Consider the following 12,981-nt stretch of genomic DNA (forward strand, 5'->3'; position numbering starts at 1 on the left):
TCACACAGACACAATGCAGCAAATACTTCATTATGCTGCTAGGGGAATATCAGAATCTGTCCTTTGGAAAAAAAGGCTTCAGTAAGAACAATAAACCATTTTTGCCATTTTGCCCAGAATTTTAGGTTAAAACTGACCCAAACAAAAGCCCAAAACATTACTCTCTTTCCATGAAAGTACAATAAATCTTTTAGCACAATAAATACATCTCAACTGTATCAGATAAAATCCACACAGGATAACATTAAGTACTTTTTCCATAAAGGGAAGATATTTTGCTAACCCTAAGAAAATTTAATTTTTATCTTAATATTTGTGTTGCAACACGTATTCCTTCAATGACATTCTTGAGTTTGTTTTTTGTTTTGGCTTTTTTTCAGGCAAATGAATTTTTTATATCAATATGTGTATGGTATAACACATGCCCTTCCAATAATCTCCTTGGGTTTTTCTCTTCCTTATGCTTTCAATAGTTCTTTATTAGTGGGTAGGGTAAGAGTTGGTTGAGAATCTTATAACATTTGATACATACACAAATTTTAGCTCTGAGCTGAAATTTTTTCTAAATGTCAGCTATATAATTCTGTAATTTATAGCCATTTGAGTACAGTTCACAACATTTTTCAGAAAGACAAACTATGCTGGAAAATTAAAATATTCAAAACTTGATTAAAGGAAAGGAAAATAATCTGACTAAAACAGTCACTGGATTTTTCTTAACCAAAGAATATCCCATAAGTCTGTGCTATCTCTACACACTGAAACAGGAAAAGAGGACTGAATTTTGTTTTATGAGCTTTTCATGTCTTAATAAAATAGTTGTGAGCTTTACAGATTCCCTACAGGAATAAAGTAGGGAAGAAGGCTTCCTATATTTGAAAAGAAATGTTGAAGGCAACACAGCATCTATCTCAACAGTGAACACTTCAGACTGTTAGTCAGGAATAGCTCTATTTATAATATAGTGCATTTTATGGAAAAGACCTTGAAATGTCAACTAATTTATGAAATATATTCAATCCACATGTAGCTGGGATCATTATTCCACATAAGGGAAATAAATCAATGATGGTTTTGTATCAATGGAAAACCTAGAGATTGAATATGAGTTCCCAGTCAAATTACTGGGCATAGTATGCCCCAGAACAGAGCAATAGCAATAGCTCAAATATTATTCATTTACAGAACAAAAATTCAGCTTACCTTGCAAAGAATTGAAAATTGAGAAGAGGTACAGGAAAGGGAGAGTCAAGGGACCCCAGGCAAAAAAGGCAAAGCCCCATGTCATGCCCAGCAGGAAGGTCAGGCTGACCACGCTACGGAGGTTCCTCAGGATCTCTTCCTTCAGGCTCCGATTAGTTCTTTTCCCATTCCTCCCACAGATTTGCACCATCACCACAATAAACATGGCAATATTCATTAGAAACATGATTCCAAAGTAGCCAGCACAAGTCACATAGAAGACAATTTCATTCTTGATCCAGCAGCTGTTAAAAAAATACAAAAAATGATCACTTTTGGTTAATGCAAACTATCCTCCAATTATTCACATGACTACAAGGAAAACCAGTCTATTTCTGATTCCACTGATGCAGAATTACACTTGAAAATGAAACCTTTGTCCATTTTCTGTTTGAAAATAGAATGAAGTCCAGAGGTGTCGTAAGTGACTATGGCTCAGAGTACTATCACCTTGGAAATCTAAGGATTGTACCACAATTTTGTCAAAACCAATTATAAAGGAAATCCAACCTCAGATACAAGCTGTGGGAACTGCAATCCTATCGTGAAAAGTTTAAACAGTACAAGCAGCTTCACGGCTGTCATCTGTGTGAAGCATAGTATGTTTTAGTAACAGAATGGGCAAACTTGGATCTTCAGTGTTGAAATTTCAACTTTTTGCCACTGGAGCTAAAGGAGAACTTGTACATGACTGGAGAAACAGTAGGACTTTTGAGGTAGCCATTTGACAGCCAGCCATATGAGATATCTAGCTTATATCTCTAGCAGCAAATGGCCTGAATGTTTAGGATGATACTATAATAGACATATAAAATGACATTTTTATTTATCATGATGAAGCTTTGCCAGGCAAGGAACAGAGCACTCATACAAAAATTTTGGCATCTGGAGATTATTAGCTGGACATCAAGAGAAGAAAGAAGACTATCGAACTACATTGGCAAAAGACTAGCTTACTTAAAAAGGAAACTATTTTTATACTACTTCTTTCTTTGCTCTTACCTAGAAAATACAGCTTTCATATAAGATAAACTAAATTTTATTTATTTATTTTATTTTCCTGACAAAACCTATAAATTTTTCTTCTGCCAGAGGAGTGTTTGTACCTGGCATTGGGTAATACAGATTTTCCTCCACTTTTTCTTATGGCCTTCTTCACATTTCAGAGTCAAATAACTTAGAAGACAATTTTGCCCATTTTGCTTGTTTAATGCGTCTTTGACTTTTCCAAAGCAATCTGACTGATGCTAATTTTTTTTCCAAACTATAAATGCTCAATTTTAAGAGATCAAAAGAAATACTCACAAGTCATCTCCTCCTTGCCCGTTAGCATCTTTGCCATATAATTCCTTGCCATAAACATGACTTGCACTTGTATTAGCACTCGCTAAAACAATTGCTATCACCAGAGCTGGTAAACCTGTAACACAAGAGAATTTGGGAGCTTTCAAATTTCCTAAACCTTTACATTCACCATGCTAAGCTGAATTATTGATGTCTCCATCCCTATTGCTTTAGTACAGAGTATCCTGAAAAAACTGCACTGAGAAGGTAGAAGAAAACAATTTTTCAAACAGTACAAATATACAGAACTTCCAAAGCACTTAATGGGCATTAATGAATACACCTTGTAACCTTCTGTGAGGCAAAACCCATTATTTTAGTATGTGATATGGAAATGAAAATAACGCAATCTCCCTTAATTAACCAAAGTTAAATTTGCAACTTCACATAGGCTCTCTAGTGAGAAGATTAAAAAAAATATTTTAAAAAAAGAGTTTTAATGGAAGGATATTATTGGGATTTTTTTGAGGGATTTTTTTCAGAGATGCTAATGGGAATTCATTAGGTTGGGTAACTGGGGAACATGAACTTAAATCTGTAATTTCTCCACTGCTTCTCTCAACCGTAAGCCCCTCCACCCTATAAAACAAAATACATATTTCTTAATAATAACATAAAGGGAGTATTTTGGGAAAACAGACAACTACGCAGAAGAGAACTCTGTGCAGAAAGGTACAGCTCAAACAAAAGAAATGTACGTTTCCTGATATGCCTTATTTACATGTCTTACCCTTGCTATAACAGAACAGATTCAAAGGGGAAGAGGTTAATTTGCTTTTCCGACCACTCAGTCCTTGCTCTCTGCTGAGGTTGCCAAAGAGGATGCTAGTTGCCAATGGAAAGACATCAATTATCAGCTGTACTGAGGTCAGTGCTCTAGCCATAAGGTTAATGGTTTTGTATTGTGTTATATTATTTCAAACACAATATGTGCATTCAGAGGGAAGGCACAGATTCCTGATATAGACAAAACTGAAGAATAAAAGCCTTGCTGCCTGGGCCTTGTAGTTATTTTTCAGTATTACATTTTCCATTTCAGACCTGCTTTGTACATTGCTTAGGGCAGCCAGGATCTCTCTGTGTTTTAAACACCGTACTGAAGCTCAGAAAATTTGGGTTGTCTCTGATTCCACCAACTTCTACATGCATTTGTTGGCAAGAAAATTTAACCTGAACTTAAAGTTTTTGAAAATCAATGCAAAGATGCCCATAGGCCTTGCAGTAACTGCAAGAGTTTCTGCATTCATTGTGTGCTATGGTTCTTCATCTCTGATAGGACACTCTTGTTTCCCCTCTCCCATTCTGGCCTCTCCGGAGAGCAAGACCAGTTTATCCGGTCTCTCCACTCATCCAAGGGCTGTGAGCTGCCCTGGGTGGAGGGTGCCAGTTACAGTGTATTTACACAGAATTATACAGGGGAACTTCGTGCCAGAGAGGGCTGGCTGCATGCCAGCACTACTGCAGGCGGGAGGGGGGGGAGGGGGGGGAGGGGGAGGAAACACCATGTTGATATTAATTTTGCTCTGCACTTCTGACAGAGAGCTTTTATATAGCAGCATTTATAGAGAGCATTTTATATAGCAGCATACATGCCATGTAAATATTGCATCTTCAGAACTCACCCCAGCCAATGATGCAAAACTTCAGTATGTATCGCCGTATATACGTGTTGAACACCTTCACCAGAGCAATGTACATATGAACAGCTTCTAGTCCCATCCATGTAAAGGTGGCCAGAAGAAAAAAGTGCAAGAGTGCAGCTACAGCTATGCAGAGGCCATCGATATCAAATGATGCAATCCAGCCGTCAAGCAAAAAAATCAGGTTAAGAAAGAGCAGGGCTGTGCTCAAATTCATCAGGATTTTGGATGGGTAATCTCTTCGCAGCTTCCTAATGAGAGAAATACAGGTGCATGTGATTAACTTGCTGTACTCACACAAGCCACTTTCAGCAGCTGGGTTTACTGGTTCACAAAGTAAATAAAAGTACAGGGATCTCCTCCGAGCTGTAAGTGTTTGTCCTGTAAGACGTAGTGATGTGTACTTCTGTGTCAGATTGCTGAAGGCTTCTGCTGTGTGTAGTGGGGGTAAGCTACCAGTTCTTTAGGTCCTTAATGAGCTAATTAACTGCCATAATATTTTAGCAACTGATTTTTTCTTTAAAAAAACCCTTTCAAATTAAATATAAAACAGTACTTCGTATTTTAGATAGAAATTGAAAACAAAAAGATACAGCTGACTAGAAGGTCATCTGTGATCATTTTATATGTAAGTCTTCACTTAATTTTTGGAGTATATTGTCCAGTGCATGTTGTTTTCTGCTTGTTTGTTTGGCTTTTTTGAATAGGATCTTAGGAAGACTGAAGATCAAGTAATTTTTTTTCGAACTGATACACATTGAAATGTAGGAAATTTGGGGCAGCCAAGAACTTCTGCCCTCTTGGACCAGAACGTTGTGCCATAGGTAATTTAATAGGAATGCCATCATTGAAGACATTTAAAACTTGAAAACCCCCACCTCTTCCCTCACCCCCAGCCAACTATCGTTCTTTAGCAGCTACTGTGTCTTATCCTGTTACAGGCAGAATGGTTTCTTTGTGCTGACATGACTTCATTTTCTCTTTTCACTGTTCACAGAACTGTATCACTTCAAAACTTTTGCCTTCTCTTGAGTCACTTTCACATTTAAGTAGAACTGCTGTTGAAATTGTTGTACCACTTCACAGTTTATCTTCATTTTATCTCTCTTCCCACCTCTTTCTGAAGGGCTCTTGAATGTAATTGTGCTAGCTGGAAATTTATTTTTTTATACCTGGATCATGATATGTTCACATAAGCAAGTTCTTGTTTATTTTTTTATAAAAATCCTGTTTGAGAATTTTAAAATAATACATATCTGTTCAGAATCTAGAGCATTCTGTATTCCCAAAATAGCAAAATTTTGACACACATTCACCTTATTCCCAGGCCTGAGCAATACAACACATTAGAAACTGGAGGAAAGACTCTGAATTTATGTCTCCTTGAAAAAACATTTCACTTTTACAATAGTGTGACCGTGATTTTACAGGTTTGTTTTTTTTTTAAAACATAGATTTCCCGTCCTGGACAAATAAACCACACTTTACATTAGTTACATATCCATGCAACTAATTTATTTTATTCAGCACGTACAGGTACTACCTTTGTGATGTCTTTCACTTACTCAAATGCAATGTATGTTAGAAGAGTTGCAGCTGAAAATATAGCAGATATTCCACAGCCTATGTAAGTGATAAAGGTCAGGACGTTGTTATTCTGTGAGTCTATTTGTGTCACACTTCTCTGAAGGTCCTATGTGAGAGAAAAGGAAGAGATATCAGTTATAGCCAACACCTCTTCTATGAGCACCACACTCTTTGTTGGTAATTAGTCAAGTAAAACTCAAAAGCACTTTGGCAATACCACTATAACCTTGACACGGGGGTTCATTTTTACTGAGTGTACTTTGTCTATAGCTGTTACACCTCTCACTTCCTTCCCACAGCTCTCCAAAACATTGTGCTTTAAGTATTATAACTGCTCGGAACAGCAGATAGTCAGAGCCTAGTTCTGATCCTTATAATTCAGTACCAGGAGTTCAAACGTCCTTCTCTGGAAAAGTCTCCATAGTTTTTAAACTTTTTAGTTTTGTTGCTTATATACAACTGTCTTTCAGAAGATGTAAGATTTAGGAAAATGTAATTTAAAAGTTTTCATACTGAAATGTTCAACATTATTGGGAACTTCTGACATTACTTTTTGTTATTAAAAGTTCATAAGAGTTACTGTAGCTAATCATCTACAGATGAAATCAAGGGCAAGATACTGCTTTTTGGTTTTGTGGTCTGCTTTGACATAAAAGCTAAAATTATAATAGAACTGGTGTGAAAAATAGTGATGAAGACAAAAGAAAAGATTTAGAAATGAAACAGAAAATTCTGAGGATTTTTTTTCCAGTTTTCTGTCTAACTGTAACTGCTACATAGTACCATCTGAGAATAAATGTCAGTGTTATTTCCTTTATTTAAGGACAAGAAACTATAAGAATGTTTGGATCTATATCACATGCAAGCAAATGCTAGCAGATAACGATGTTCATTCTACAGTCAGTGTCACTGCTGTCCCTAGCAAAACTATCTAGCAAAAAAGAAACAAAATGCTACAAAACTTCACATGCTTTGTAGGAAAAGGCAGGAGCAGCTTTTTTACAGCCTGTCCCAACCTTATATGACAGTTTATATATACATAAGGAGAGTGTTATTTGAAAATAATTTAATAGCTGAATTAAAGTCAGAAGCGATTATTAAAATGGAAAAGCCATTAGAAGGGTCAAAACTGTGTAAAAATCTACTGGAATGCAGCCCGAATTCAAAGAACTTCTGCCTTATTTCCTACTGCCACTAAAGCATTCAGGGAAGAGAAGGGACTCATTGAATATATCCTAAAGAAAGCCTTTTCTTTCTCCCTTTCAGGATGGAAAGTGGAACAAGACCACAATTTAGCTTGCAAGAAGTCACAAAGTTAGTGGCTTTTTCATATCTACAACTCAGCATGATGTGAAGAGAGCAGTCCTATTAAGAAGGGTCTTGAAGGCCAAAGCTGAAAAAGTCAGCATGTGTGTCTCTCTTGCGGGGTTAAACTCTTACGTGATACTGCCGCAAGTTACTTCAAAACCCAAATACTTCCACTTAGGAGCACTGCTGTGACCAAGAGCCAATATCTTTTCTGCAGTTATGTTTTAGAGGCCAAAGAATGATAATTTCAGCTGGAAAGAAGTGTTTCAGGCCATTACTGAGCATAAACAATCACCAAATGCTAAGAAAAGATAGCAGTATTCAGTTTTTTCATGTTGGGATCTTTTTCCCTGAAAAACACTTCACAAGTGCAAATTGTGGGAGACAGCTGAAGACTAGAGGCTATGCTACTGAGGCTAAAGTGCACTCTATGGTTCCCTCTTTCATCTCGCTGTTAGGCATTGCTCTACCTTTCTCAGACACCCATTCTGGAGACTTTGCTTAAGGCTCTGACAGAGAATGAGCTACAAGTTCTGTACCACCCCACTGTTGACAGACTTTTTCCCAGAGCAGGTCTGTAATGTAAGGCATCCCCAAAGCTGATTAAAGCCAAGTAAGAAAAGAGCCAATATATGCTTACACATTTTGCAAAAGAAGGTACTGCTTTATACTTTTTGACATTAGATAAGTCTTGTCAGATTTGCAGCCTATATTTGCGAGGGACAAATTAGCCTCTCGATCTAAGGATGAAAGGGAATTATTGTGCTCCCTTGACTTTTCATCCTCATTAGGAGTTTTACTGACTGTAGGACATTTTTCTTTCCCTGTTTTTCCTGACAATATGTGTCTCTCTCCCTTTTGTTCTGAAAACAGCAATTCCAAATTTTTTTCATGATTTTTTTTTCTGTGAACAACTTCCCACTTTCCCAATCTGAAAATTTTAAATATACTTAGACTTGTTTCTCATTCACTTCCCTCTTGTCACACCCTCAGCTGCAGGTCAGTTTTGACAGATTATACTACTGAGGGATATGTCGGGGATCCCCTGCACTTCAGGATCATTAAGATCAATTTTTTCTGTTTCTCTGTGCAAGTGTTAGTACTGGTATTTTGGTATTGCTCAGAAGCCTCAACCCCAGGTCTTTTGTGCCACAGTATTTGCAAAAGAATGTAATAATTTGTAAAGAATTTAATAATTATAATAATAACAACAATAATATTCTTTCATTACTAACTTTATTATTTCATTCCTGAATCCTTATCACTAGTTACTTTATTATGAAAAGATAACTTTATGACAATAAGGGGGAAAATTATTTATTATTATTATTATTAAAAATCATATGCAAAAGAAATAACCCAAGTAACAAAACCGAGACTTGTCTTGACACAAGAGAAAAACTGCGCTGCTGTTCCTAGGAAAGGTAACTTGGTGAACAGCGAGTTTGCCTACCATTAGGACCCCAAAGTGTGTGAGGTGGTTGCATAAGCACACCGTTTCGTTTTCATTGGACTCTGCATCCACTTGGCAGCCCGCAGAGTTCCAGCCACCGTTGCCACCTGTGGAAATGAAACATGAGAAACTGCTGTCCAACAAACACGACAACCTCTCTTTCAACAGATTTCTCACTTCACCTTGTGCAAATGCAGAAGTGCTCTCTCAAATTGAATGAGCAAGCATTAAAAACAACCAGGAGAGAAGCAAGTAACAGATTTCCTAGTTTCTGCAGAGAATCACAGCAGGTGAGTGTCTCAGTAATAGACTACTGAGCAGAAGCAATAGATGGAGATCTATAATAAAAGTAGGGAGCTTTTTGGTTAGTGAATAAGACCTACTATGTGGATCATGCATTAAGACACACCTTAGTTTTACCCAATAATAAGATAGTTTTAGAACTCCCTTTTACCCCACTGATGTGACGTGTGCACCTGCCTGCCTCCCACTCATATATCCTCATTTATGGCCCAGGACCAGAGAGGGTCCTTCCCTTCCTCCCTGCAGCATGTAAAGGTGGAGGTCAGAGTGGATAATCCCAAAGATCCCTTGTGGCCTTATGAAAAAACTCGGAATAAACTATTCCCTACTCACCCCACCTAAAAAGGTCATTCTGAAAAATAAGTAGAAAGATTTTATTTTTAAAAATTAAATGTTAAAAAGTAAAATCTGTTTTCTTCGTTTTCCCCCTGCTAAAATATGAACTGATTTTGTGAAATAGTTCATATTCTCTGACTTCTAAAGACATTTTTTCATAATTCCTGACAAAATCCAGCATAATTTGCTCTGTAATTTCAAGATAATCAAATGCTCAAATTCAAGACAATTTCTCAAAAGACTGTGAAGATGTTCCAAAACCACTCAAAGCTCTTCCCCACTTAAGCAGCCACTGGGAATAGTTTCTTCCCTGTGTGTTTCTCCTTTATTGTGCTTCCTAAAGTTCAGCTTCATAGGTAGGTTCTATGATTTTGTGCTCTTTTTTTATCCTCCTTCATTCTCCTCAGTTGTTCTGTATTTCCTGCTTTGAAGTACAAACTTGAATAGCAAATTTTATTTCTTGCAAGACTCTCTGTATTAAACCTCTCCATCCAAAATCCTACTGCTCTGTTTGATTGTAAAGAAGAGCAACATGTCCGTAGTGATCTCTAAAATAGAAGGATATGGAAAGCCATCCCAGAGAACAAACGAGCAGTTAAAAGTATGGCTAAGAACCACTGTTGTGTTTGAGTAGCATTATAATTTAATTTGCGCATACAGACAAATCAGTGAAAAACTGCAATCAGCTATGGAAAAGTAGAGAAACTTGATTGAAAAATTTACAATGTTACAAACATTTGCATTAAAAACAAACTTTGAAAAGGAGTATATAACATCTACTGTTACAAGTAACTATATTAACCAATTAAAAAATTATACGCTTCATTGAATGGACTTAATTGAATTCTGTAAGGATTAATTAGGAGGAAAAATGGCAAATACTGTATCTGATTTTAAAACTCAAAACAACTTTATTCCCCACATGAAAGAAATTACAGTATTTTTAAACTTACTGTTTTTGTCCATATCCCAGAAGACACAGGTAGGTTTAGGATCTTCCTAAGAACAGATGCAAAAGTAGACTTTGTGTACCTCTTCAGGCATAAATCTCATCAACATTTACAACAGTTATTGTAATGCATATTTCATTTACTGAGCAGAATAATCCATATCATTTAGACTGTTGAAAATTTGTCTAGTGTCAAATTAGAATTTCTTCTGCTAGAAAGACAGATTTGCCCAGATTTTAAAATCTAGAGCACTGCTCCTCTGCACTGTTCCACTGCTCCACTGCTCCTTTTTCACATCCTCAGAACAATGAAGTTTTATTGTCTCAGTGAAGTTATCTTTGAGTATGTCTTTATATAATCTAAACACTTTGTACTGTTCACTTTCTTAGGGCTTCTCTGTGAATCCTTTATGTACATCCTTGACAATATGCAAGTGCCTGCTGAACCCAAGTGGAGGTTCTTTTGCCTCCCCTTAAAATATTCATGGTAATGAAACGCAAGATAAAGTTAACGGAACCGTGAAAATTACAAACTAGGTTCTTACAATTTACTTTGGTATTACATTTTAACATTTTCTTTTTTAACATCTCTAGTGCTATTGCCTCTTTTGGATTAGATACTGAGTGTGTCTGAGAACAGAGTCAAGCTCACCCGTTTTTTAACTGAAACAGTATGTGCCAAAAGATTGCATTTGGTCTCTATTTCCCTAAATTTGCTGTGGTCATCTTTTAACGTGTTCTGTCCATTCCTCCTCTGCTGAAAACCACATAACAACAAAATAATTCAGGGAAGTATTAAATTTGATCAAAGAAGTTAAGTAATTCTAAAGTTCCAGTGTTATAAATCATGTCCCTGCTCAAAACCATGGTCATGAACAGAGGTTTTACTTAGTTATTGGCACAGAAATTGCTTCTGAGGGACAGAATGAACAGTTTTTCAGGTAATTCTTAGACCATGAATGGAGTGCGAATGCATGAGGATGGGAGAGGTTACTTGTTTTAACTTTTTGCTTACGTGCTTTTGTTCTAGAGTTTTTGATTTCCATTTATGTTCTTACTCAAAATCCATCCCAATAAATCAGGCTTTATGCTTAGCCTTTACCACATGCACTCTGCATTCCTGTTCCTCTGAATAATCAATCTTGTTTTACCTGAATTTTGGTATGCTTGATTGTAACCTTCACATAATCCTGAAGATCCTGAATGGTTAAGTTTCCAATACTGCATGCCACCACAAAACTGGTCAAATTGGCAGGATTTTCTGCATCCTTTGAAAGATTAAGAAAAACATAATAAATGCTTACACAGCACATAACATAAAAGCCAGAGTACATAGTTTCATTTTTGCAGCATGCCAGAATAAGTAAGTTGTCAGCATTTCTGTACTTTTGATTACGCAACATAAGAACATTATGTTTATAAAATCAAATTATGGGTTAGCTTCACTGAAGTTTCCCTATTTTCCTTATAGTCATAAAACATACATGGGCACAATCATAGAGAGAGGTTAGAAGGCAAACAAAATTATAACTCAAACAATGCAGCAGATAACAACTCATGATATGATTAGCTCATTTCCCTAAACAAGAATGAACTAGCTCCCTTATTGTTGACACTATCCTTTTGAGTAGATGAAAAGTTTTCAGAGAATAACCTGTTTTCTGTGTATGGTTGCTAAATCATCCTCCATCTTAAAATGAATGACTAAGAAGAAGTAAACAAATTCAAAGCAATGTTATGTACTGAAGGAGGTAGTATTTTCTGCAAGGTCTTATTTGATGGGAATTTAAACAGAATTCTGATATTATCACTGAGCAATACTATTTTTAACCTGCAGCTAAGAATCTTCCAACTGAGAAGTTTTCCTTGGAAACCAATTATTTATTAAAATGGAAATACTAATTTCTTTTGATGAGCTTCCATTGAGACCTGCATAGTTACATGCCTGGTTGGGAAGCTTGGTCACTGCCTATGGCAGATCTTAGGTCAAATGAAGTCTATTGTCACTCACTTTCCCTCCCAAAATCTGGTCTGTCAAATTCCTGAACCCTTGATTCCTTCTGTCTAGGGGTTTTATTAACCTAACAAGATGTCAGGTATCAGCTCAGCACTGGGCTCATGAGATCCCACCACTTCTGTCTTCTAAAAGACAGAACAGCTTCAGTTTTTAAGTACACATTATCCTGAGAAGACTATTCCATTCCTTAAAAACCATATCCAAGAATTTTCAGATGCAGTATTTCAGATTATACTGGACCTCTGTAACAAAATTTCCTAAAACCTTAAAAGTCGAAGAGGAAAGAAAATTCAAATATCTAGATAGTTTTTTAGCACTCAAACAAGACAAAATCTCTTGGCTACCACCTAAATTTTAACATCTGACCAAGTCTGTGGAAGTCCTTGGACATATTTCTACAGGTTTCAGTCGATTGTGTCTCTAGCAGACACGAAAAACTAGAAATAAATATCGGTTGGTCTCTCTAGGGAAGGCAATTTAATATATTCTTACTCATCCTTAGAAACAAATAGAAATAATGTGTGTATTAAAGTAAAATACAGGTAACTACTTATTTAGCTGTAAGGCCATGTTCAGCTAAATTAAGGGAAAACACCATTCCAGTGTTTCTTAACATAGTGAATGAAAGGAAACTGGCACATCCAGGGCATAATTCATTGTATCTATTCTATACATCTAGGTCAAAATACGACTTGCCTAAAAATAAGTGTCCATTTTAGAGGTTTTAGGGTATTCTGCCCACTCTCCAGTTGCTACTGCAGAAGATGTCACATCTCTTACTCTTACAGGTTCACTGTCACAT

General features: G+C 36.5%; 1 protein-coding gene across 6 annotated transcripts in view; it reads right to left on the bottom strand.

The window, feature by feature from the left end:
• The window catches only part of ADGRG6 (adhesion G protein-coupled receptor G6), a 105,964-nt gene that overhangs the window by 9,870 nt on the left and 83,113 nt on the right, over positions 1–12,981 (bottom strand). For all 6 annotated transcript variants that reach the window (XM_064649298.1, XM_064649297.1, XM_064649296.1 and 3 more), the window contains 7 exons: positions 11,314–11,430; positions 10,167–10,212; positions 8,575–8,681; positions 5,792–5,919; positions 4,209–4,477; positions 2,548–2,662; positions 1,204–1,487 (listed from right to left, as the gene is read on the bottom strand). In XM_064649298.1, the coding sequence (XP_064505368.1) occupies positions 1,204–1,487; positions 2,548–2,662; positions 4,209–4,477; positions 5,792–5,919; positions 8,575–8,681; positions 10,167–10,212; positions 11,314–11,430 (1,066 nt within the window). The remainder of the gene's footprint in view (positions 1–1,203; positions 1,488–2,547; positions 2,663–4,208; positions 4,478–5,791; positions 5,920–8,574; positions 8,682–10,166; positions 10,213–11,313; positions 11,431–12,981) is intronic.

The sequence above is a fragment of the Pseudopipra pipra genome, chromosome 3 (assembly GCF_036250125.1).
Source record: "Pseudopipra pipra isolate bDixPip1 chromosome 3, bDixPip1.hap1, whole genome shotgun sequence".
Classification (NCBI taxonomy): domain Eukaryota; kingdom Metazoa; phylum Chordata; class Aves; order Passeriformes; family Pipridae; genus Pseudopipra; species Pseudopipra pipra.